This window comes from Lutra lutra, chromosome 8, assembly GCF_902655055.1.
Source record: "Lutra lutra chromosome 8, mLutLut1.2, whole genome shotgun sequence".
Lineage (NCBI taxonomy): Eukaryota > Metazoa > Chordata > Mammalia > Carnivora > Mustelidae > Lutra > Lutra lutra.
The window spans coordinates 68,621,910-68,645,535 of NC_062285.1; the positions used below are offsets into that span (position 1 = coordinate 68,621,910).

Sequence of the window (23,626 nt, forward strand, 5' to 3'; positions counted from 1 at the left end):
ATTTTTTTTAATTTTTTTTTTTAAAGATTTTATTTATTTATTTGACAGAGAGAGATCACAAGTAGACGGAGAGGAAGGCAGAGAGAGAGAGAGAGGGAAGCAGGCTTCTTGCTGAGCAGAGAGCCCGATGTGGGACTCGATCCCAGGACCCTGAGATCATGACCTGAGCCGAAGGCAGCGGCTTAACCCACTGAGCCACCCAGGCGCCCCCAGTTAACAGTTTCTTAAAATGTTGTTTTTTAGAGTATGATATTATATTAAAATGTTTAATCAAGGTTTTAAAGCACTATAATTTTAAAAATTGGTGGGGTTTAGTCTTATCTGTATTTTCTTTTTCTTTTTAAAATTTTTAAAAGATTTTAAAAAATGTATTTGTCAGAGAGAGAGTGTGCAAGAGAGTGAGCACAAGCAGGGGGAGTGGCAGGCAGACGGAGAAGCAGGCTTCCCACTGAGCAAGGAGCCAGATGTGGGACTCGATCCCAGGACTCTGGGATCATGACCGGGAGCAGAAGGCAGACGCTTAACTGACTGAGGCATCCCAGTCCTTTCTGCATTTTATGTGTGACCATTATAGGGTTGTGGTGAGGGTTTCCTTTTTTTGTTGGTTAATGATTTATGTTCATTCCTAAAAATAGAAGATCCTAAAAAGTGAATAAAAACCACTTATGTGAAATAACATCCTTTTTTCTTCTGTGTGTGAATTTACATTCTCATCTACATCTAGAGCGACATCTCAGTCATCTGTAACAGTGGAGGACCTAGATAAAGCCTTCAGATTTTCCAGTGTCTTTTTATAATTAAAGGAATTTCAGATCTTTGCTACATTTAAAAAAAAGAAAGAAAGAAAGAAAAGCCTTGAATAATGAGTTACATGACAAAACTGTATCTCCCTCAGACAAGGAGGTCCATGGATTTTCTGGTAATCCAAATGTTTCACTTTCAAGAGGAAATATGTTCAAATGGTGTAGTGTTGATGTGGGTGGGTGTGTGCTTGCGGTTTGCATCCCTTATGCAAGTTGGATATGTATAGTCCTAAACTGAGCATTTTTATTGAATTTATCTTAATATTCTTTTTGTAATACTCAGTTTATCTGGCCTTCCTGTCTACTTTCTGGAGACCATGCTCATCACCAGTAAGATTTAATTCTTCTAAAATAACCAAATTACAAATGTGTACTTGTGCAGGTGATATTTTTCTTCATCATTTTCACTTCCGTTGACACATGAATATGACCTGGGTGGCTGTTCTGGGCCTTCACAATATATTAAACCTTTCTGAACGTTTTATCAAAACAGAGTTCATCTGCTTGATGCCATAAATAGACGAATGTTCTAGGAATGCTCCTCTGAAGCAGTCTAACAATTAGTTGATTTAGAAATCAGGAATATTTCCATTCTATCATTTTCTGCAGGATTTGTTCCTAAATTGGAAAAGTAGGTATTTATCCGATTAGCTCAAGCATAAAACAAAGGAAAACTTTCAAAGACTTGATTGCAAATTCTTTTTCTTTTTTTTTTTGCTTAAAGTTTTATTAGAAACAGTGTTTTATGTTCCAACAAAATTAACAGTTTATATACTTCTTTCAAATGACTGAAAATTTTCACACTTGTTGAGTAAAAGCATTTTTCTCACATTTTTCTCATTGTGGGATGATGAAACCCAATACTGTATAATTATGTAAAAGGGCTTGACTGTCCACATATTTAAATATGTTCATTGTGCCAGAGATTATGGTAATCAGCTTTGTAGGTACTTCTGACGATCCAGGATAGATGATACTCAGGAGAAGACTTTGTAGGATACAAGTTGCAGTTTTATCAAATGCAGCTGTTTCTGGTTGTATACCATCAATAAAGGTTATTAATAATTGTCTTTCCTTCAAATTTTAGTTCCCTCTGATCTATGTAGAATTAATATGCAACTGTACATTTTCTAAGGAATTAGAAATTTCTGATTTGGTAGTATAAGGCATTAGCTGAAACAAATTTCATTTCAAGTCAAAAAGATTAATCATGTGGTTGATAGCTAATATAATCCAGCCTCTGGGAAAGAACTAACGCATTTCCCATGAGCTAAACTAGTCATAATGTATCTGTGATTTCTTATTACTGCCAGTTTTCATTTTTCATAATAGAAAGAATTTAAAAAAACAATAACACCAATTAAAAGTTTTATATTTTTAATTTTTTTTTAAGATTTTATTTATTTAAGAGAGAAAGAGAGAGACAGAGTGCACAGGCAGGAGGGAGATCGAGAAGGAGAGAGAATCTCGAGCAGACTCTGCAATGGGCACAGAGCCTCATCCCATGATCCTAAGATCATGACCCCAACCAAAACCAAGAGTGAGACGTTCAACCAGCTGAGCTACCCAGGCGATCCTGTTTCTGATTTTAAAAGTAAAAAATACTTACTGCAAGAAATTAGGAAAGCCCAGAAATACATAATGAAAAAAAAATAGAAGATAATTTCTATATTCCGGCATACCTTCCTCAATTTTTATCTCTCTATATAAACATATATTTTCATCAAAATTGGTATTATACTATACAGGATCTTTGATTCTTTTCTCTTTGAACAATATAGATCTCCTTTAGCTAATCATTTGTTCAGTTTTGTACCGGTGTAAATCAAAGTTGTGTATGTCTTGTGACTTCATGGAACATACTGTCTAGTAAAGGAAATATAAAACAAATAAAAGTATAATTACAAAATATAAGTTTTATAAAGGAAAGAAACAAGTGCTATGAAGGAGAATAATTTTAGGGGTAGGGAGCCAACATTAGCATGCGTATTTAGAGCCAGAAGACTGACATTTAAATAGAGGCTTAAAAGATGAGAAAAAGTCAGCCATCGAAGAGTGGAGTTACTCACATAGGTGCAAAGGCCATGGGATAAAAAGGATTTGGTGAGTAAAGGGCTCTAAAAGAAGACCAGCTGGCCAGGGAGAAGAGAAAGAGGAGATACTAGCCCATGATGAAACCAAGAGGTAGAAATGAGCCAGTCCTGCAGACAAAAGAAAGGAGGTTTTGTTTGAAGTATTATGCGAAGCCATTAGAGACTGTTGGGGAGGTGAAATTGCATGGCTGTGTTTAAACTTTTTCAAAAGATTATTTTGGATGTTAATATGGGGTAAGAATTGGAGGGAGAGCAAGAGTACACAAAGGTGTGAGATAGGGGGGCCCTGAGGTGGTCCATGAGAAAGCTGAAAAGCTTGACGTAAGCTGTGGACAAGAGATCCCAAGAGAAGGAGACGGCTAGGAGATGTGTTTGAGGTTGGAATTGCCAGTTTACGAGGTGGTGATGAAGAGGAGTTGGTGGGTTAAAAGGAAGGAGTTCAGAAGTTTGACTCCTGTTTACGGCAAAAAGAACCAAGAAGATGATGGTGTCATTTACTGCCAAGGGGTAGACTTGGTAAGGACAGGGTTGGGGTACTGGTTGTGGTAAAAAATCAGTATTCAAAGTTCGATAGTAATTCTGCGGGACGTGTTAGACAACCACATGTGTAAGCCGAGAAGGCAGTTGTGTGCATGAGCGAACTCAGAGGTGAGTGTGGGCTGATGCTTGCTTTTGGACGTTACCATCATATAGGTGGGATTTAAAGCCAAAGGAACAGATAAAATAACAGAAGAGTGAAGATAGGCAGATGAAGGGGGCTTAGAACTGGGTTCTGACAATGAGAGATTGCATGGCTGAGAGTCTAGGAGGGGAAGAGAAACAGGAATGTGGGGTCAAAAGCAAGAAAAGACTCAGGAAGGAAAGCGGAGACAGCCACGTCCTATGCTGCTGAGCGGTCTAGTGTGAGAAGAGCCCAGGAGTGACTGCCAGATTGTGCGATGTGAAGGTTACTGGCGAGATCATCGAAAGCAGTTTCAGGGCTGTGTGTGGGAAGGCCTACTGTAATATGTGTTTGTAATCTAGAGATGATGAGCTAGAATTTTAATGGCTGTGTAATCTGCACTTAAGATAGCAGAGTATATGCAGCTACCCATATTGCTGACAAGCCAGATGTCCCCAGCAAACAGGCTTGTGTATGTGTTCATGACTCATGGGCCCTGGAAAATTGTTGGCTTGTAGCTCAGTGGGGCCCACACCGGGAAATTTCACTCTGTCTTCTTTCCTTCGAGTGTGAGTTTGGGTTCAAATCTACAAGAGGGATTTGGGTGCTGGGGAATATGGATCCTGGCTGAATTTCTGTTTGAGAGTGTTGTGTGTTTGCTGGTTTGGTGCTCCCAGCTGTGGCCTGGGGAGCTTCCAGGCAGTGGAAAGGCTGGGGGGCCCAGACTGTCTTGGGTCCAGACTTAAACTTCTTGACCTCTGCACTGCTCTTTTGGGGTGTAGGGGTACGGCCAGCACATTCCCACTTTTTAAAAATTAGGAATCATGGATAGGCTCATTGTTGGATCTTCTCAGGGCCTCACGTGTTTTATTCGGAAATAAAGGAGAGTCCTAGAAAGATTTTATAGCCAAAGGTTGTGAATCCTCTGCCTCAATTTTCTCATCTTTATTTATTGATTTATTTTTAAAGATTTCTTATCCTTAAATTGGGACTAATAACACCTACCTTTCATGGTTATGCTAAAGATTTAAAGTAATGTGTGAGAAGTACTTGAAACCAAGTAAGTACTCAATAAATGGCTATAATTATTATTATTATTCACAGGAAGTATTTAATATTTTGAAAATGTTGAAAGAATGACCTCAGTTGTGGTTTGTCTGCATGATACTGGTTCATGATATAAACATTGTGATACATAAGCCTCTATAAACTGTTGTGTGTGTGTGTGTGTGTGTGTGTGTGTGTGTGTGTGTGTGTATAATTAGTTAGCAATAGCCATAGTAATTCCTTTGTCATCAGTATTTTCTACCATAGTTTATTATCAAAATTTATGTAAGCATGACCTTCACTTTTTAGTGGATTAGCACAGTTCTCTTATTCCTATTAAAAAATAGTATTTCTGTGAACTTTAATAAAAGTTTGTTCTCTGATAAGATGGCATGCATAAATCTGTTCAGAACTAAAGGTTAAAATTCCCTTATTAGAATCCCATGGGAGTAGAAGGAGAAGAATGTAAGCTGAATACAAAAAAAAAAAAAAAAAAGAGAGAGAGAGAGAGAGAGTTGTAAAATTTATATTTCTGGTCTGACTTTGGAAGCAGAGCCTGGTGACCTTCCTTCACATTGAACGACTAGAAAGTTTTGTTTTTGTTTTCCACTTCCCCTAAGGTGGAGAAATTTACTTTTTTAAAGCAAAAGTGCAACTTACTAGCTTAAAACCAGTAAGTATTAAAGATCTCATTTTAGGCTGTCTAGATACCATAAGAATTAAAGCAAAGCAAAGCAAAAGAAAAGAAACCCAAATTATTGAAGTGTGTAATAGAGTATAAGAAATTTCTCCCCAAAACACAGCTAATAAACTGTTTCATGTAGAGGACTTCCTGATTATGAATACTAGGACCCCTCCAGTTGTTAAGAATATATGTTGCTTAGCCTAGTTCTACACTAGGTTAAGAAAAATATTTGTGATGCACTAAAATTGAAGGGAGAAATAACTTCCTTTGACTAGCATGGGATTTGGCTTTGAAGTGGGGATAAGAGGGGAGAAAGTGTTATAGCTTGTTATCTGAATTTTCAGAAGCTGCTGTTCTAATAATTTGAATGAACTCAGTGCTCATTTTCAAATTTCCCTGGGTGAATAAGAGTAAATAATTTTTGTCTCAAAAAACTTTCCTGCACGGCTTTACTTTTCTAGTCATTAGGATATTTATTGTTTATGTTTTCAAGGAACTATATTAATACTAGGTGCTATGCTGTAATCAGTAACTATGCAAGGCTTGATTTTAACCTCTCTCTCTCTTTCTCTACAGTTTGGAAGGACTGAAGTGATTGATAATACTTTAAATCCTGATTTTGTACGAAAATTTATCCTGGACTACTTTTTTGAAGAAAGGGAGAACCTTCGTTTTGACTTGTAAGTTCTGTTATAACTCGCATTGTTAAAAAATATTTTTTTTTTTTAAAGATTTTATTTATTTATTTGACAGACAGATCACAAGCAGGCAGAGAGGGAGGCAGAGAGAGAGGAAGGGAAGCAGGCTCCCTGCTGAGCAGAGAGCCCGACGCGGGGCTCCATCCCAGGACCCCGGGACCATGACCTGAGCTGAAGGCAGAGGCTTTAACCCACTGAGCCACCCAGGTACCCCCAAAAATAGATTTTTAAAGGCAAATTTTGTGACATACAGCTGGGTCTGGTTGCACAAATACTAGGTTATATTGGCAGGAAAGTAGATTAATTCTACTTAGAGTGTGGCCAGAGCACTATTCCTAGCGTTACTTTGCATTTTATAGGTTTTTGGCTATATGTTTATTGAAAAAATAGTGAGCATTTTAACTATGCTGAAATGCTGCATGATATATATGGACATCCTTTCAAACCATCTTTGGCCTCAGTGATTTCTTTACAAGTTCCACATATACTCCAAGGTGATCTTATTTACTCCTCGTGTCCCCCAGATCGTGAAGTTTCTCTCAGCTGCCTCTTTGTGCAGTATATGGATCTCTGTCTAAACTTTGCTTCCTTTTATCTCTTCGTGGCCTCCTATTTCCAAGACCCAGGATACTGGAACCAGAATTTTTGATTCTTTTAACATTCTTGTTACTTTGATGTTGAATTAGTCATATCAAAGTATCATTAAATTCAGCTTCTTGTCTGCAGAGAACCTAGAGTCAGTTTGTTTGTAAGATAGTATTTGTTACTCAATTTTTGTTTCACAGATGTAAACTCTGGTGATTGTTGAAATATCTGGATATTGTTCAAAGGAAGTCTATTGAGAGGGAAAACTACAACATATAGTATGTACTTAATAAATTAAAATAGTTTATGAACATTATAAGTCTTTAAAAATGGAAATGCCTTTTAATAGCTGGAAACAATAAAATGTATCATGCTGTCATAATTTATAAATTTTTTTAAATAAAAGCTATCAATATCATATTTGAAAAAGTCCTAGATTACTTTCTAATGTAAAAAGAAAGTTACCTACCATGGCCAGCCTTTCTCATTTTCCTCTAAAATGTGTGCAGTAAAATAACCTTCTGTTTAAAAAAGGAGAGTATTATACCAGGCCCTTTCCTTCAAGAGTTATAGGAGTTCTAAATATTCATTATATTTATCAAGCAAAATTTATTATGCCCATTTGCTTTTTTATGTCCTTGAAACCCCTTTTTGAATACTAAAAATGATATGTCTGAGAAAAAATCCTGAAGTGTAATGTAATGATTTCTTGACCATGTTTATCATGGAGATTGCTCATAGTGTTGTTACTTAAAAGCCACATATAAATCATGTCGAATGTGGTTCTCCCATTGTTCAGGCTGTTCTTAAGAATTCTCACTCACACAGCATGGCACCTGCTTAAGTTTTTCCCTCTGCTTTTAGATTTAACTTTATCCTAAAACCAGCCATTTGTATTGTTTGTTCATCTGTATTGTTTTCTCTCATTTGAAAGTAGTAAATATTTATAATAAATTTTAAGTTATGTAGGCATTTAAAAGTGAAAGTTTCCGGTTAGTTCAATACCCTCCCCCCACCACGCAAAAACCCGTCAACCCGCCAATAACTAAAAATGTAAATGACTTGACGTATATACTTGCAGATCTTTTTTTTTAAAGATACATAAACATATGGGAGTCTCAATATTTTGAAAGCCACAAATATTTTCTTATTACTTGAATTTTTCAGATATCTTTTTGGACCACTGTATTATATATATGTTTTTAATTTATTTTAATGTTGCATAATTTTCATTGCTTGAGAAAACACAATTTATGTAGCCAAACATCTACTGATGGACATTTTGGGTTGTTTTATTTTTACTATTACATGTAATCCTACAGCAAGTATCCCAGTATGTATATTTTTTACAATCTTTTTTAAATTTCAGAGTATAAATTATTCAGAGTCAAATATTAGAATGAACAGATGTGGACAAGAGTACTCATTCCTCATTCTAATCCTTGAGACCAACTTAGATATCCCATAGTTTTTTAAGTTTTAATTTCTGTTACTTAACATACAGTGTTATATTAATCTCAGGTATACAATAGTAATTCAACACTTCATACATCACCCTGTGCTCATTACAACTAGTGCACTCCTTACTCCCCATTATCTGTTAATCCCATCCTCCCACGCACCTCTCCTCTGGTAACCATCAGTTTGTTCTCTATAATTAAGAGTCTGTTTTTTGATTTGTCTCCCTCTCTCTCATTTTTTTCCCTTAGCTCATTTGTGTTGTTTCTTAAATTCTGCATATAAGTGAAATCATATGGTATTTGTCTTTCTGTGACTTGGCGTATTTCACTTGGCATTATACTCTCTAGCACCAGCCATGTCGTTGCAAATGGCAAGATTTCATTCTTTATCATGGCTGAATAATATAATGTTATATATATGTGTGTGTGTATATATACCACTTCTTTATCCATCCATCAGTCGATGGACACTTGGGCTGATTCCATAATTTAGCTATTGTAAGTAATGCTGCTATAAACACAGGGGTGCATGTATCCTTTGAATCCGTGTTCCTGTGTTCTTGGGTAAATACCCAGTAGGGTATTTGATCCAGGGTATATGGTATATGATCCAGGGATTGCTGGATCATAAGGTAATTCTATTTTTAACTTTTTGGGAACCTCCATACTGTTTTCTTCAGTGACTGTACCAGTTAGCATTCCTACCAATAGTGCATGAGGGTTCCTTTTCTTCACAACCTGTTACTTGTATTGTTGATTTTAGCCATGCTGACAAGACTGAGGTGGTACTTCATTGTAGTTTTGATACCCATTTTCCTGATGATAAGTGATGATGAACAACATCTTTTCATGTGTCTGTTGGCCATCAGGATGTCTTTTTGGAGAAATATCTCTTCATGTCTTCTGCCCACTTTTAATTGGATCATTTGTTGGGGGGGGTGTTGAGTTGTATAAGTTCTTTACTTATTTTGCATATTAACCCTTTATCAGATACGTCATTTGAAAATACTTCTCTTATTTAATAGGTTATCTTTTAGTTTTGTTGATTGTTTCCTTTGCTGTGCAGAAGCTTGTTATTCTGATGTAGTCCCAATAGTTTATTTTTGTTTTTGTTTCCCTTGCCTCAGGAGACATATCTAGATAGAAGTTCCTATGTCAGAGTCTGATGTCAAAGATATTACTGCCTGTGTTCTCTTCTAGGTCTTTATGGTTTCAGGTCTCACCTTAGGTCTTTAATTCATTTTGAATTTATTTTTGTGCATGGTGTAAGAAAGCAGTCCATATTCATTATTTTGGATGTGGCTGTCCAGTTTTCCCAACACCATTTGTTGAAGAAACTTCTTTTTTCCAGTGGATATTCTTTCCTGTTTTGTCAAAGATCAATTGACCATTAAATTATGGGTTTGTTTCTGGGTTTTCTATTCTGTTAACATTGATTTATGTGTCTGTTTTTGTGCCAGTTCCATACTGTTTTGATTACTACGTCTTTGTAATATAGCTTGAAGTACAGAATTGTGATGCCTCCAGTTTTACTTTTCCTTTTGAAGATTGCTTTGTCTGTTTGGGGTCTTTGTGGTTCCATAAATATTTTAGGAGTCTTTGTTCTAGTTTGTGAAAAGTGCTGTATTCTGATAAGGATTGCATTAAATATGTAGACTGCTTTGGGTAGTAGACAAGTAATACTTGTTTTTCCAGTCCATGAGCATGGAATATCTGCATTTCTTTGTGTCATCTTCAATTTCTTTCATCAGTATTTTATAGTTTTCAAAGTACAAGTCTTCTGCCTCTTTGGTTAGGTTTATTTGTAGGCATCTTATTATTTTGGGTGCAGTTATAAATGGGATTGTTTTCTTAATTTCTTTTTTGGCTGCTTCATTATTGTTGTATAAAAATGCAAGATTTCTGCACATTGATTTTGTATCCTGCGACTTTACTGAATTCGTTTATCAGTTCTAGCAGTTTTTTGGTGGAGTCTTTTGGGTTTTCTGCATATAGAATATCATGTCATCTGCAAATAGTGTTAAGTTCTACTTCTTCCTTACCAATTTGATTGCCCTTTATATCTTCTTTTTCTGTGACTGTTGTGGCTAGGCCTTCCAGTACTGTGTTGAATAAAAGTGGTGAGAGTGGACATCCTTGTCTTGTTCCTGACCTTTGGGGAAAAGCTCTCAGTTTTTCTCCATTAAGGATGATAGCTGTTTTTTCTTGTATAGCCTCTATTATGTTGAGGTATATTCCCTCTAACCCTACTTTGTGGAGGGTTTTTTTTAATCATAAATGGATATTGTACTTTGTCAAATGTTTTTTGTCATCTATTGAAATGATCATGTAGTTCTTATCCTTGTCTCTTATTGATGTGATATATCACATTGATAAATTTGCAAATACTGAACCACTCTTGAAACCCAGGAATAAATTCCACTTGATCGTGGTGAATGATTTTTTTAATGTATTGTTGAATTAAGTTTGCTAGTATTTTGTTGAGAATTTTTGCATCTATGTTCATCAGGGATTTTAGCCTATAGTTCTCTTTTCGGGTTTGGTGTCTATCTGGTTTTGGTATCAGGGTAATGCTGGCCTCAGAATGAATTTGGAAGTTTTCCTTCCCCTTCTATTTTTTGAAATAATTTAAGAAGTATAGGTGTTAATTCTTCTTTTAAGTTTGGTAGAATTCGCCTGTAAAGCCAAGATCCTATATGCTTTGTTCTCTGAACTTGTTGTTGCCTGTGTTTTAGCTCTGATATTCAGAGCCCTTTCTATTTTGTTCTGGTTGCTGTCCGCCCAAAGGCCCCTGTCACAAGCAGCTGCTGCCCGGTGACTGTATCACCATGTCCCTACTTGGCCCTGGTTCCTTAAGCCTATGTCCTACTCATCCTTTTATCATCTATGTTGTAATTGTTGCTATTACAGAATTTCACAAGTGGAATGAAAAGAAAGGTGCTTTAGAAGGATGACACCGATTAAATGTTTCTTAGTCAGTAGATCAAGGAGCAAAAATTAAGAGCTGGGCTAACATTCTGGAGAGGAAAAGAAGGTAAAGAATGATTCGCCTGGGGCGCCTGGGTGGCTCAGTGGGTTAAAGCCTCTGCTTTCGGCTTGGGTCATGATCCCAGGATCCTGGGATCAAGCCCCACGTCGGGTTCTCTGCCTGTCAGGGAGCCTGCTTCCTCCTCTCTCTCTCTCTGCCTGCCTCTCTGCCTACTTGTGATATCAGTCGAATAAATGGATAAAATCTTAAAAAAAAAAAGAAGAATGATTCGCCTATACACAGAGGCTAGTGATCACGTTCTCATCTCTACTGAAGATGAGGCTATGGAAACTAATTGGTTTTAAAAAATGTCTGGTGCAAGGAATATAATTCCACTGAACTCAGTGCTGAACTCAGTGCTGGTTAATGTTCAAATATTATGCCTTTTTAAATGGGTAATGTTTCAGCAATCACTCTGACAAACTGGTGAGTCCAAATGAGAATATATTAAGTTAGGGAGGCACCTGATACTTATGTCATGTTCGTAAGCTTTCTAGGTATGCTTAGCATGAGCAAGGGAAGACTTAAAGGTAGGAGGAAGTTAGGGCATTGCTGGTATGTTGCATACTTATCTAGTGTTGGATGATAAGTCGGTAATATTGTTTAACTTCACTTTAAGTGTTTTGGGGAATTAAAAAAAAAAGAGGAAAACAAAACCAATACTGGAAAAAATACAGAAGGAAGAAATGATAAGATGGTTTAATATGTTTGTTACTAATATCTTCCAGTTATTTGTAAACTCAGTGAAGTAGTTACAGAAGCTCATGGAGTTTGAAAGTTAGTATGTAAGTTTGTAGGTGCAGACAAAAAGAGGTTATTTTTGTTAGTACTACTACTACTATTATTCACGGTTTGTAATAGAATCATATGCATATATAACTTTAACCCACCCAACAAATTTCTGAGGTGGAATTAATCCACTTTTGTAAATGAGAAAACCAAGGCTCAGAAAGTGTTATATGTTCAAAGGATCAGATTTTGCCTAAAATATTTTGTAATTAAATGCTACAAAACTGGAATTTCTAAAATTTTATGAAGTCTAAAAATTATGTCTAAACTGGGATATTTTTATGTTTGCCTTGGTTATGTAATACTGATGAAAGTGCATGTTTAAAGTATTCTGCTGCACTTTGAATATAATAATATGGTAGAATATATTTCATCTATCTAAGCAAAAGTAAGACTATCTAGGAAATTGTTATGTTTGATAGGAATGGGAGCATGTTATATTATTTCATCTCAGTGTAACAAGAAGAAATAGAGTAACAGAAGTTAGTGTAGGTAGATTGATATGTTTTAACTTCTTCAGCTTTCTCTTTTCTTCGAAAAATTATAGTGATTTTCACAGAAATTATGTAGTGTTCAAAATGTGAAAGTGTATTGCAAAATTGAATTATGTATCATTTTATCCTTTGAATGCGTTTGGCTGATTTCAGCAATTTGATTCAAAGAGCTTTATTTCAATTGTATAGCATCTCTGAAAAATCCAAACAATTAGGGCCAAAGAAAGGGATAACTGATTATCAAGAAAAGCAGCAAGTATACTCTTAGTTCATGTAGTATTTTTTTTTTAAACATTTTATTTATTTATTTGACAGACAGAGATCACAAGTAGGCAGAGAGGCAGACAGAGAGAGAGAGGAGGAAGCAGGCTCTCCACGGAACAGAGAGCCCGATGCGGGGCTCGATCCCAGGACGCTGGGATCATGACCTGAGCCGAAGGCAGAGGCTTTAACCCACTTAGCCACCCAGGTGCCCCTCATGTAGTATTTTTGATACTGCTTTAGTTAATTCCTTTTGGTTTACCATGTATTAGAATATCTCACATAACACCTTTAACCCGTGACACCAGCTTTTCTTTTTTCCTTTTCTTTTCTTCTTTCTTTCTTTCACTTTGTGATTTTTCCAACATATCTACCCAAATAAGTGTAGAAAACACTGTATTTGTTTACTAGTTATGTGTATCTATTTATTCATTAGTATACCCAATTATAATTGTTTTTAAATTTTGTCTTAGCATTGTGTTACCCCTAGGAAGAAGTATTGATTGTAGGATATTTGGAAAGTAAAAACAGGATAAAATAGGCAATAAAACTATTTGTAACCCCAACCTGCATCTCCCAGAGAGCTAGAGCGATACTCTAGTGCATTTACGACAATATGTCTGCTTGAGGGGACAGTGATGCTGAAGAATACAGTAGTCCAAATTGGCCAACAGACAGATGTAAATGGTTTTCAGAATTGTTTTATTTAATCTGCCCATTGATTTAGTAAAATTCTAAAAAAACAATTGAAAAGAAACTGAAAGTGTATGATGTAAAGAATTGCTTATTACAGAAGGTTTGAAAAATGGTTTTCAGGCTCCTTTTTAAATTTTTCAATGCTGATAGAAAATTGTAATGACAGAGAAAGAGAGGGAGAGACAGAATAAATATGTCTTCCTGTCAGGACTGGGCCAAATTCCTATAAGTCCTGATGAATCCATAGTAATTATTGTTACTGTAGTATGCCTGAGATATGTATTTAAGATTAGTTTATCAACTATGAATTTAAAAATTCTCCTGCCTTTCTGATTTGATGTGTATCTCTTCATTTAAGAGACATGGTCTCTGTCGTCATGCTATGTATGAATCACAGATAAGGTCATAAACGTTGGTATCTATTTATTTTATTATGATTATCACACTGATAATAGTATCGGTACCTCATAAATCACCTTTTTTGGTCACGGTTGAAAACTATGATTGGCAGAACAGCTGCACAAAAATGTCTTTGAGCAAGAGGTGTGGGTAGTCACATCATTCTGTAACATGAGCTGGAGAATAGGAGAAATGAGATAGAATCGTTTTCACTTTTGTTTTTCCACTTAGACTGCAACAGCAACAAGGTAGTTAGGAGTCTAGATTTGACTTACCTAGCAAATTATTTTTCTTCTTGATAAATCAAATGGTGATAATTGTGGAATGTATAATGTTATTTGAGGAAAGTAAGTTTTTAAAAATTTCTTCCCAATACTGTTAATTCCAGTTTTTTCCCATTGGTTAAGGACTCCCTTAACAATGTCGAGGTCTGATTTTGAGAGTTTGCAGTCACTTTTGTTCAGTAGAACCACCTTATTTTGTTGATTGTACGTACTTTTCACCTTAAAACTTTAATCTTGGGACGCCTGGGTGGCTCAGAGGGTTAAGCCTCTGCCTTCGGTTCAGGTCATGATCCCAGGGTCCAGGGATGGAGACCTGCTTTGGGCTCTCTGCTCAGCAGGGAGCCTGCTTCTTCCTCGCTCTCTCTGCCTGCCTCTCTGCCTACTTGTGATCTCTGTCAAGTGAATAAATAAAATCTTTTTAAAAAAAACTTTAATCTCAAACTTACTTCAAAACTTTTACTTCCTCTTTCCTCAGAGCTCTTGTTTTAGCTACTTGCAGGAGAGCAGGCGCTGAAGAGGGAAGGGTTGATGAGCTGGGAGGGGGAGGTATGGGTCTCTTATCTTCTGAAGAATCCAGAGCTAAAGGTAGCGCAAGCCGCACATTCTGCTTGTTCTCAGTTCTCAGAAGGCATTTCTTAGGGCTGTCACCTGACATTGTCTTTTATTGGCAGCCACAGGCTGGACTTCTGGGCAGGTTCTGTAGCTCGGCAGCCTCTGACTGGGAAACTGGACGGGGCTGTCTACTCCTTCTTTTTTTTTTTTAAGATTTTATTTATTTATTTGTCAGAGAGAGAGAGGGAGAGAGAGCAAGCACAGGCAGACAGAATGGCAGGCAGAGGCAGAGGGAGAAGCAGGCTCCCTGATGAGCAAGGAGCCCGATGCGGGACTCGATCCCAGGACGCTGGGATCATGACCCGAGCCGAAGGCAGCTGCTCAACCAACTGAGCCACCCAGGCGTCCCTGTCTACTCCTTCTTCAGGCACCTCAGACATTGGAGTTCCTGTTTTTGGCTTTGGGGAGTGGAAGGAACCTCCTCTTGCTGCCCGAGAAGTAGGATCCTAGCCTGTCACTTTTATTAGTCACTTTGTGGAGAAGGGTCTGACTCTAATGAGAGTGACTCTTGAGCACCTCTGAGCCAAGCATAAAGGGATATACTTAGCATCTTTGGTTTTCAGTTGGGGCTTTCGTTGGAATTTCAGAAGTACAGGAAAGGCTCTAGTCAACCTCTGTTACCTCTAATTGCAAACGTGATCCTTAGGATCCACTTCAATACTCTGGTAATAATATTTCAGTACCAGCTTCGAGTTTACAAAATTGGCGTGAGTAAATTTAGGCAGTGGGAGGCACCTTCTTAGGGGTGAACTACTTATCTTCCTGGTTTCCGTATAATCTCTTCTCCTTAGTGAACGTATGGCACTATACACATAAGCACACACACACATTTTAACTATTTAGGATGTAGTGTTTACATCTGACCCCTCTGGGTGAGGCCCAGAGTGGTCTGGATACTTTTAGAAAAGTTAGAAGGAAAATTCCATGAAAGGAAAACTCATGATAATTTCAGATGCATTATAATCCAGTGTATTAACCTAAAGCCCTCAGCAGTATGCTGTAAATTGCATATTTTTGAGACATTAGCATTAAAAAAGCTTTGTTAAAGGCAATGAAAAGGAATTGTATTTGCAGATACTTAAATGCTTTGTGATGAAAACATAAACTCCTTTTCTTTTCCCTTCTTTTAACAGAACTGAACACAGCATGTTATTTCTCCCAGGTCCACAGTATACCCTTTAGAGAAAACAGTTTCTGATTCTTGGGAAGAAGCCAGCACCGTTATTTTCACTGTTGATATGGCTGTAGTTGGTGATTTCAATCTTACTCTTAAAAAATTGTCTTGAATAAAAAATATTTTTTGTGCTAACATCTGTAGGTTTTTCAGTAGATGTTGGCCAATTAGCTGATTAAAACTTCTAGGTTACTGCTGTTCAGGGTGATCAGAGTGCCCTGATGGGGAGGAGAGTAATCCGTCATTCTTCCCAGGCAGGTATTTTTGCGTCACACAGTTATGAAGCCAGTCTGTGGTGAACATACTTTGCTGAGGAGTCCGTGAACCTCTGCCCAGGATTGGCACATTCTGTGAACCTCTTTCTCAGCCTTGTATTGATTGAGATGCCTTGTTTCTCTGTAAAAAACATTCTTGTTATGTGGGAGCGAAGACTTTAATTAACCTTTAAAAAAAAAGGCAGCTAAATTTTGGTAGGAGGCTGTGCACAAAGGAGTGTGAGAGGAATATGTTTTGGGAGAAACTCTGGAGCCAATACAAATATTTTCCTACTTAAGACTTCAGTGACTTGAGGTTGTCTTGACTGTTGGCGATCTTACTTTTTCTACAAATTCTTTAAAATGAGGAGCTAAAGTGATAGTGAGTGATGTTTTTCTAGGCTCTTTTTAGGAAGTCATTTATTTCCAGTACCAACTGGTCAAAAACAGGACAGAAAATAGTCCCATGTGAATGCATTTCTATTTCTGTAAAATACGTGGATTCCCTAAGTCCACTGAGTGGGGAAAAGTAATGTCTCATTACTTTAGCTGAATTTCAGTTAATGGTAGTATTTAATACTAAACAAAAAAACCCCAAAAAAGACAGCTTGTTAACCAGCACCTGCTTATTTTTAATGGTATCCAGTGGAGAGGAATTGCAGTTGGGGAATTTTGAGCAGTGTTAGAATTCTGTTGATTCACACACAAAAGAAGTCTTTTTGTTTTGTTTTATTTTGTTTTTACTTTTTAAACTTTTTAAACAATGGTACAAAAGAGAGGTTTTGTAAACATTTTTTTATTTTTTATTTGACAGAGAGAGAGATCACAGGTAGGCAGAGAGGTGGGGCGGTGGGCGGGGGAGCAGGCTCCCTGCTGAGCAGAGAGCCCAATGTGGGGCTCTATCCCAGGACCCTGAGATCATGACCTGAGCTGAAGGCAGAGGCTTAATCCACTGAGCCACCCAGGTGCCCCAAAAGAGAAGTTTTAAACTTCTTATCAAGCAGCAGAATTGTTGATTGAAAATAATCAGGACCTCTACTTAGGTTGTGGAAATTAAAAGACCCAGGGCTTTTGAATTCTACCACTGGCATATCTGTGACAGATTAAAAGAAACTTCTAAATTTGCTAGTTTTTCATGATTGCTTTGATTGATACGATTTATATTATTATTATTTTTTTTTTGTAAAATACCAATATTTTTCTGTAGCTCTCTTTTGTGGAAATAATTTGAGTTTTCTGTTTTAATCTTTTAGGTATGACGTTGATTCCAAGAGCCCCAACCTGTCCAAACATGTAAGTCTATACTTTATGTCTTTATGATGATTCCATAATAGAAATTACAATATCATTACTTATGATTAATATTTATGTTGTTACATTAATATTAAAGGTATGTGTCCCTAACTTTTCATGTAATAATTGTCATAGAAAATAAATAACATTTTTCAAGGACCCTAGAATAACATTTGGAGGAACATATTAAAGCAAAGATAGCTTTCATAGGTAAAATGAATTAATCTTGTTTATTATTTACTTATCTATTTTTTAAAGAAATGTCACCAGTTCTCTGGAACTGGAGTTGGATCCAACTTGGAGTTGGATCAGGTTAAGCAAGATGAAATAGTGAGCCTGTGTCATTTGGAGAGGCTTCACTTCTGAAACAATGACAAGTTCTTGGGTGTAGGCAGAGTGATTTGGGTGTAGGCAGAATGATTTGCTAATTCTGCTGTCCTTGTGGTCCATTCGTTCAATGATAATTTCTAAGTGCCTCCTCATGCTGGCATCATGTCAGTTTCTGAGGGTATAGTACGAACAAGATAGACATATAGAGTCTATCCTCAAGGTCTCCTACAGTCTCCTTTTTTTCCTTTTGGGTCCTGATTATTCCTCCATCTATCTGCTGCTCTTATCTCAAGAGCTCTACTCCCCAGGCTACAACTGTTCCCTGGGGACATTCCCAGGTCCAAGAGCAGCAAAGGGATCAGAAGTAGGCAGAGGTCTGGAGGGAGGGATGAGGGCGAGATTCTCTGGTCAAACATTGATGATCTGATCATCCTGTTTATTGAACTGTGGGAATGGAGTTAGGCCAAACTAGGAGGAAGGGCTGTACGGGATCTGAAACCAGCATTCTGAAGAGAGTTTAACCAGGTGCCAAGTGGAATCTGAGTACATGGATGTGGAACTGGCAGCCATGTCAGGGTTAAGAGGTGAGAGGGTTAGGGTTAGGGTTAGGGTCATAGTTGTGCCCAGAGGGTCAGGGGGATAATTTTTATGTTTCCATTGTTGTAGCCTATGGATTAGAATAGATGGATCTATATATATGTATATATATACCTATGTATATATGATTTCCACTATAATTTGGAGAGGGATAATGTCATGATTCGCAGAAGAGAAGACACATGAGAGGTTATCACGGGCAAAGAGGATGATTTAGGAAACTGGAAAGCTGGTAAAAATAGTGGTAAAAATCACAATTTACTGTTCTTGTCCTTTGTTGTAAGGAAGCTATGATATTTATTTTGTTATGAAGCATAAAGCAGAATCACTGAAGAAGCATTCAGAGAAAAGTCTTTACTTTTTAAAAAAGATTTTATTTATTTATTTTTTTTATTTGAGAGCGCGAGCGAGCGAGAGGGTCGCGAGCAAGCGCACACATTGTTGGGGAGGGGCAGCAGGAGAGGGAGAAGCAGCCTCCCCACTGAGCAGGAAGTCTGGTTGATGTGGGGCTCTGTCCCAGGACCTGGAGATTATGACCTGAGCCAAAAGCAGATACTTAACTCGCCGAGCCACTCAGGCGCCCCTAAAGAATACTCTTTCCAACTGACTTTTCTAGAAATTGAAAACAAATACTGTAGTAAGCTCATTACTCCCCATGAGTACAGTTCACTGCAGTTGCCATGCCGCTTTCCTGCCCCTAGTAAGATTTATAGCATTGTGGCTGGACATTTAAAACTTACTTGCATAGCAAATTGGAATTTGTATTGGAAGTTTTCCAAATTTCACTGAAAGAATCAGAAAAAGAATTCCATTTTCTAGTCAAAGTTTCATTGCAAGGAAAGAAAATGCATTCATTTACCTCACATAGAGGTGGTTAATACTAAAGAAATTTAAGAGCGACTCATAAATGTGATGTGCTTGCCCTTACAGGAAATGCAGCTGGAAACAGGTGTGTGGAAGGGGACTGAGACAGCTGTTTTCTCGATTTCTCTCCCTCTGAGGCCACATATTTTTTCCATTATAGCTCTTCTCTGAGCTTCCGTTTCTCTCTGAAGACCAAATCTCTCTGATTATTCATCTTCATGTACATAAGAAAAATGAACTCCCTAAACCCTGAGCGGACATAGACTTTCAAGGGCCCACTCTCCCTGAATGCAATTTTTATGTTTCTCAGTTCAGACTACTTTTTTAGAGGGCGTGATAACTGGGCAGTTAAGGACATTCCCATGGGGTTGGATATTTTGAGGGTAGGTGGGAAGGTGGTAAGATGCCGTCCTTATCAGTGTCACTGCTTTGAGTCCAGGGCAGAGAGTAGTATGTAGGATAGGAGAGTACCTCAAACATGATTATATTTTCCTTAAATAATCTGCAATTATTATTATATAAGAATATATACTATATATCTATCTATCTTAAAATGTTTCTTTTGCAGAATAGCTTTTTATATTTTTCCACACAAAACACTTCATATCTTCCTCTTGATATCTTGATTGTGCTTCACCCTTGTGCTCTCTCCTCTACCACCTTCTTATCACCATAGTTCTTTTCAAAACAGCCTAGGTTTTTACCATCTTCCTTTACTGTATTCTGGTTTTCATTTCTGCTTGAACTATTCTGACATAGGTTAGAGGAAAGTTTTGTGGCTTCACTTTCTACTTTACTTTGAATTCCCCATTATTTGGAGACAAAATTGATTGCCCTGTTCTGGAAATCCTTATCTCCTCTGACTTCCACAGAAATGCCTCCCTTACGGAGACGCCTGGATGGCTCAGTTGGTTGAGCATCCAACTCTTGATTTGGCTCAGGTAATTATCTCAGGGTTGTGAGATGGAGCCCTGCATTGGGCTCTCCCTGCTCAGTGGGGAGTCTTGCTTCTCTCCCTCTTTTTCCCTCTCCCTCTACTCCTCCTCCTGTGCAAGCTCACTCTCTCAAATAAATCTTAAAAAAGTAAATGTCTCTCTTGCTTCTTTTCCTACCTTAGTGTTTACTCATCATCTATCTTTTTTTTTTTTTAGTTTCTCTTTCTCTTCCTGTTCTCTAATACTAGTGTTTCTCCTGGTTTGGTTTTTAGCTTTCATCTCTTACTGCATCAGCTCTCGTTGGGAGATCTCAACCATTTCCATGCCTTACCCCAACTGTCCCTCTGCATACCTCAGCAAATACAACTTTCCAGCTGCTTGTTAGATATTGCCTGGTAGATACTCTGCAGAAGCCTAAAATTCAGATACAACAAAAATGTATGACCTTTTCCAGGTTTGCTCCTCTGCTTATATTATCTATTGCCAGAATTATCAACAGTGTACTACTTAGGAAACTTGATTGTGTGTTCATCGCTTTCTGTCTCATGTTCGACAATCTGTGTGTGACCACATCCTGTTCATTCTGATGAAGTATGATTTCTCTTCTGTCTTCTTCCTTTCTTACTGTTACTTAATCCAGACTCATCACCTTTCTCTTAATCTATTGCATGGCTTCCTATAGTTCTCGTGTTTTATATTACCTCATATTTTAATGTATTCTTTACATTATTCCCTATGTTATATGTCTAAATATATTTAGTAAGCAATACAAATTTGTTAATAATTGCGTGAGCTTGTAAATAGATGAAGCATGTTAGAAGAGGGAGGAAATGTGTTTTTGAATTGTTACAAGAATTGTTGTCTTGAATTTCTGTTAAAAATTAACAATAAAAGCCCTTCCTAGTTTAAAAGCATCCAAGGACAGATTTTAGGTGGAAGAGCATATAACTCATTCAACCCAAAAAGAGTTCAGGAGGCATTTAGATCAGAGGAGCCAATAAACAAACTAGGTCTACTCCCTGAGGATACAATTGTTTCAAAGTGTGGTTGTCTACCTGCTAGTTTTGCAAAGTGAAATAAAAACTGGAACCTTTTAGGAGAGACTGCAAAGTGCCTGGGCTTGCATGTGGAGAACAGGCACCTTTCACAAAGGGCGTTGGTAGCAAGAGAGACTCCTTGAGTCAACAATAAGAAAATCTTTTTTTTTTTTTTTCCATTCTTATATCTGATAAGTTTGGCAGAAACCCCTTCCAGGATGACTTTATTTGATTTCAGTACATAAGGGTCTTAGATCAAATTCTTAAATTTTTGGAACTAGTGGGGAAAATGGAGATATAATATAGAATTTTACCTTAGATTTCTAACTTTGCAAATGAATACAAAGTGAGTGGATAAAGGATCAGTATCCTTTTAACTATTTTTTACTAGTGGAGAAAAAGTTCTTAGTGGAGAAACATTATGCTCCAGGCTGACTTATGGAAACCAGGGACAATTTCCTTTGCAGGATTTATCCACTTTATGATCCTCTAAGAATATTATTGAAATATCATCACCCCTGAAGTGTTAGATCCTGTGAACAGTATCTGGCATTTTGAATTCCAGCTTTGTTCTCTGAGTGCTGTTGAACCTACTCATCTTAATGCCATTAGCAGAACTACATAGCATACTTTCATTTGCATAATTTAATTGCATCAGCCAAATCATTAATGAAAAGATTAATAACAGGGCCATAATTGGTGAATCTAGGATTCTGCTTGGTGTTCTAGGCCAGATGACATCAAAACTGTACTTGGTGTACTAAATTTTCATACCCACCAGGCAATCCAAAATGTATTTATTCATTTGGTTGATTTCAGAAGGTACCCACTAAAATTTTTGTTTTAGACATGTTAATGGATCACTGGATTATTTTGACTACAAAATATTAGCCTTTAGTGAAGATGTGTATCTTCTTTAGTACATTTCCGAAGGATCATCTGTAGAAGCTTCTACATGTAGATGAGTTGTATTTGAATATTTCATTTGAAAGATAACTGTTTGAACCAACAAGTGCATTTTCTCATAGGAAGAGATTTATAAATGGGGCATGATTTTTTTTTTCATTAGAAGAAAAGCCAATTTAACCCATATATAACTGAACCAAATTCTAATGTATTGTCATAAAATAAGGCGAGTAATGAATGTGTTTCATGTGCTGTTCAAGTGCTGAGGAATGTTGCAGTGTATAAGACAAACAAGGTCCCTGTCCTAAAACAGCTTACACTTTGGAACTGGGGAAGTGGAGTGGGCAGATTTATTTAATAGAAACAAATGCAAAATGATTAAGATATCTTTATACACTGTAAGCTCTTGATTCTGAGAGAGAGTGGCCAATGAAGAACGCTAGCTAGACACTTTAGTTTCCCTCATCCAGGCAGTGAGAATTTGGACCAGTTCTCATCCTGGGCATACTTAAGAAAGAGAAGGAGGGAACTATTGAAAATCTTGAGGAAGAGCATTCTAGGCAAAAGGAACAGCGGTGCAAGAACCTTAAGTCAGGAAAGAACTTGGAATGTTGATGAGCCTGAACGATAGCTACCATCTGTAGAGTAACTGTGAATCATGAGAGTGGAATGAAATTGTTAGAAAAAGTACACAGAATTTAGATGAGGCAGAGATCTGTAGGCCAAGTCTTGAAAAAAAAATTTTTTTTAAATGGATTTTGCTGGAGAATGATGTAATCTGATTTATATATTTAAATAAGATGGCAGCTAAAGTGGAGGATGGGGTTAGGAGGTAAGACTGGAGTTAAGGAGACTTTAGAGGAGGTCGTTGAGAGGACATGAACATTGGTTGACCCATGGGCTCGACTTGATTCCTTCCTCCCCTGACCTGCGCACTGTCCTGTTCCAAGGATGTAGCCTTGAGAGAGTAATGTATTGTTGAGACCATCTGGACTGAATATATGACTGAACCCTATTAAGGCCTCCATAAAAAAGTCTTAAGATTCTGTCAGGCAGGAGATTGTGGAGATCTACTCACCTTAGAGATCACCTTGGAGATAGTGAAGATGCATTCGCTTTGAAGCCACCCAAGATAAGCCTCATATTCCCTTGGTTATTAAACTTACCACCTACTAGTCTGCAGTGGCCTGCCTTTTTCTTCAGTCTTTCCTTGATCTCCATGTATGGGGGTCAGTTTTAGATTTCACCTGGGGAATCCCCCTGATTGTAAACCAAAAAGTACTTGTTGTAAGACTGCTATAATTTGACTAGATGAACAGTATTTGGTGGATGTAACCCTTCAAGAGCTAAGAGGTGGTCAGATTTTGGTGATATGATTGCTGATGAATTGGATGTCCAGCGAGAATTTAAGAGAAGTTAGAATGACTCTTAGGTTATTGGCGAGAGGCACAGGAAAATGGTATTTAGTTTATTGCAAGGAGCACATTGGGGACGAAGAGATTGAGGTTGTGGGGTGAAGATAAGAACTCAGCTGTCAGGGCTGGATTATGTTTTTTGAGACCCCAGTAAGCATCCAGCTGGAAATACTGACTAGGCCCTGTCTGGAAAATAAGTAGCTTTGGAACCATTGGTCTATAGAGT

The 23,626-nt window shown here is 37.4% G+C and overlaps 1 protein-coding gene across 2 annotated transcripts in view; it reads left to right on the forward strand.

Moving 5' to 3' along the window:
• The window catches only part of CPNE8 (copine 8), a 205,200-nt gene that overhangs the window by 47,102 nt on the left and 134,472 nt on the right, over positions 1 to 23,626 (forward strand). For both annotated transcript variants that reach the window (XM_047742512.1, XM_047742511.1), the window contains exons 4-5: positions 5,866 to 5,969; positions 17,277 to 17,316. In XM_047742512.1, coding sequence (XP_047598468.1) covers positions 5,866 to 5,969; positions 17,277 to 17,316 — 144 coding nt within the window. The remainder of the gene's footprint in view (positions 1 to 5,865; positions 5,970 to 17,276; positions 17,317 to 23,626) is intronic.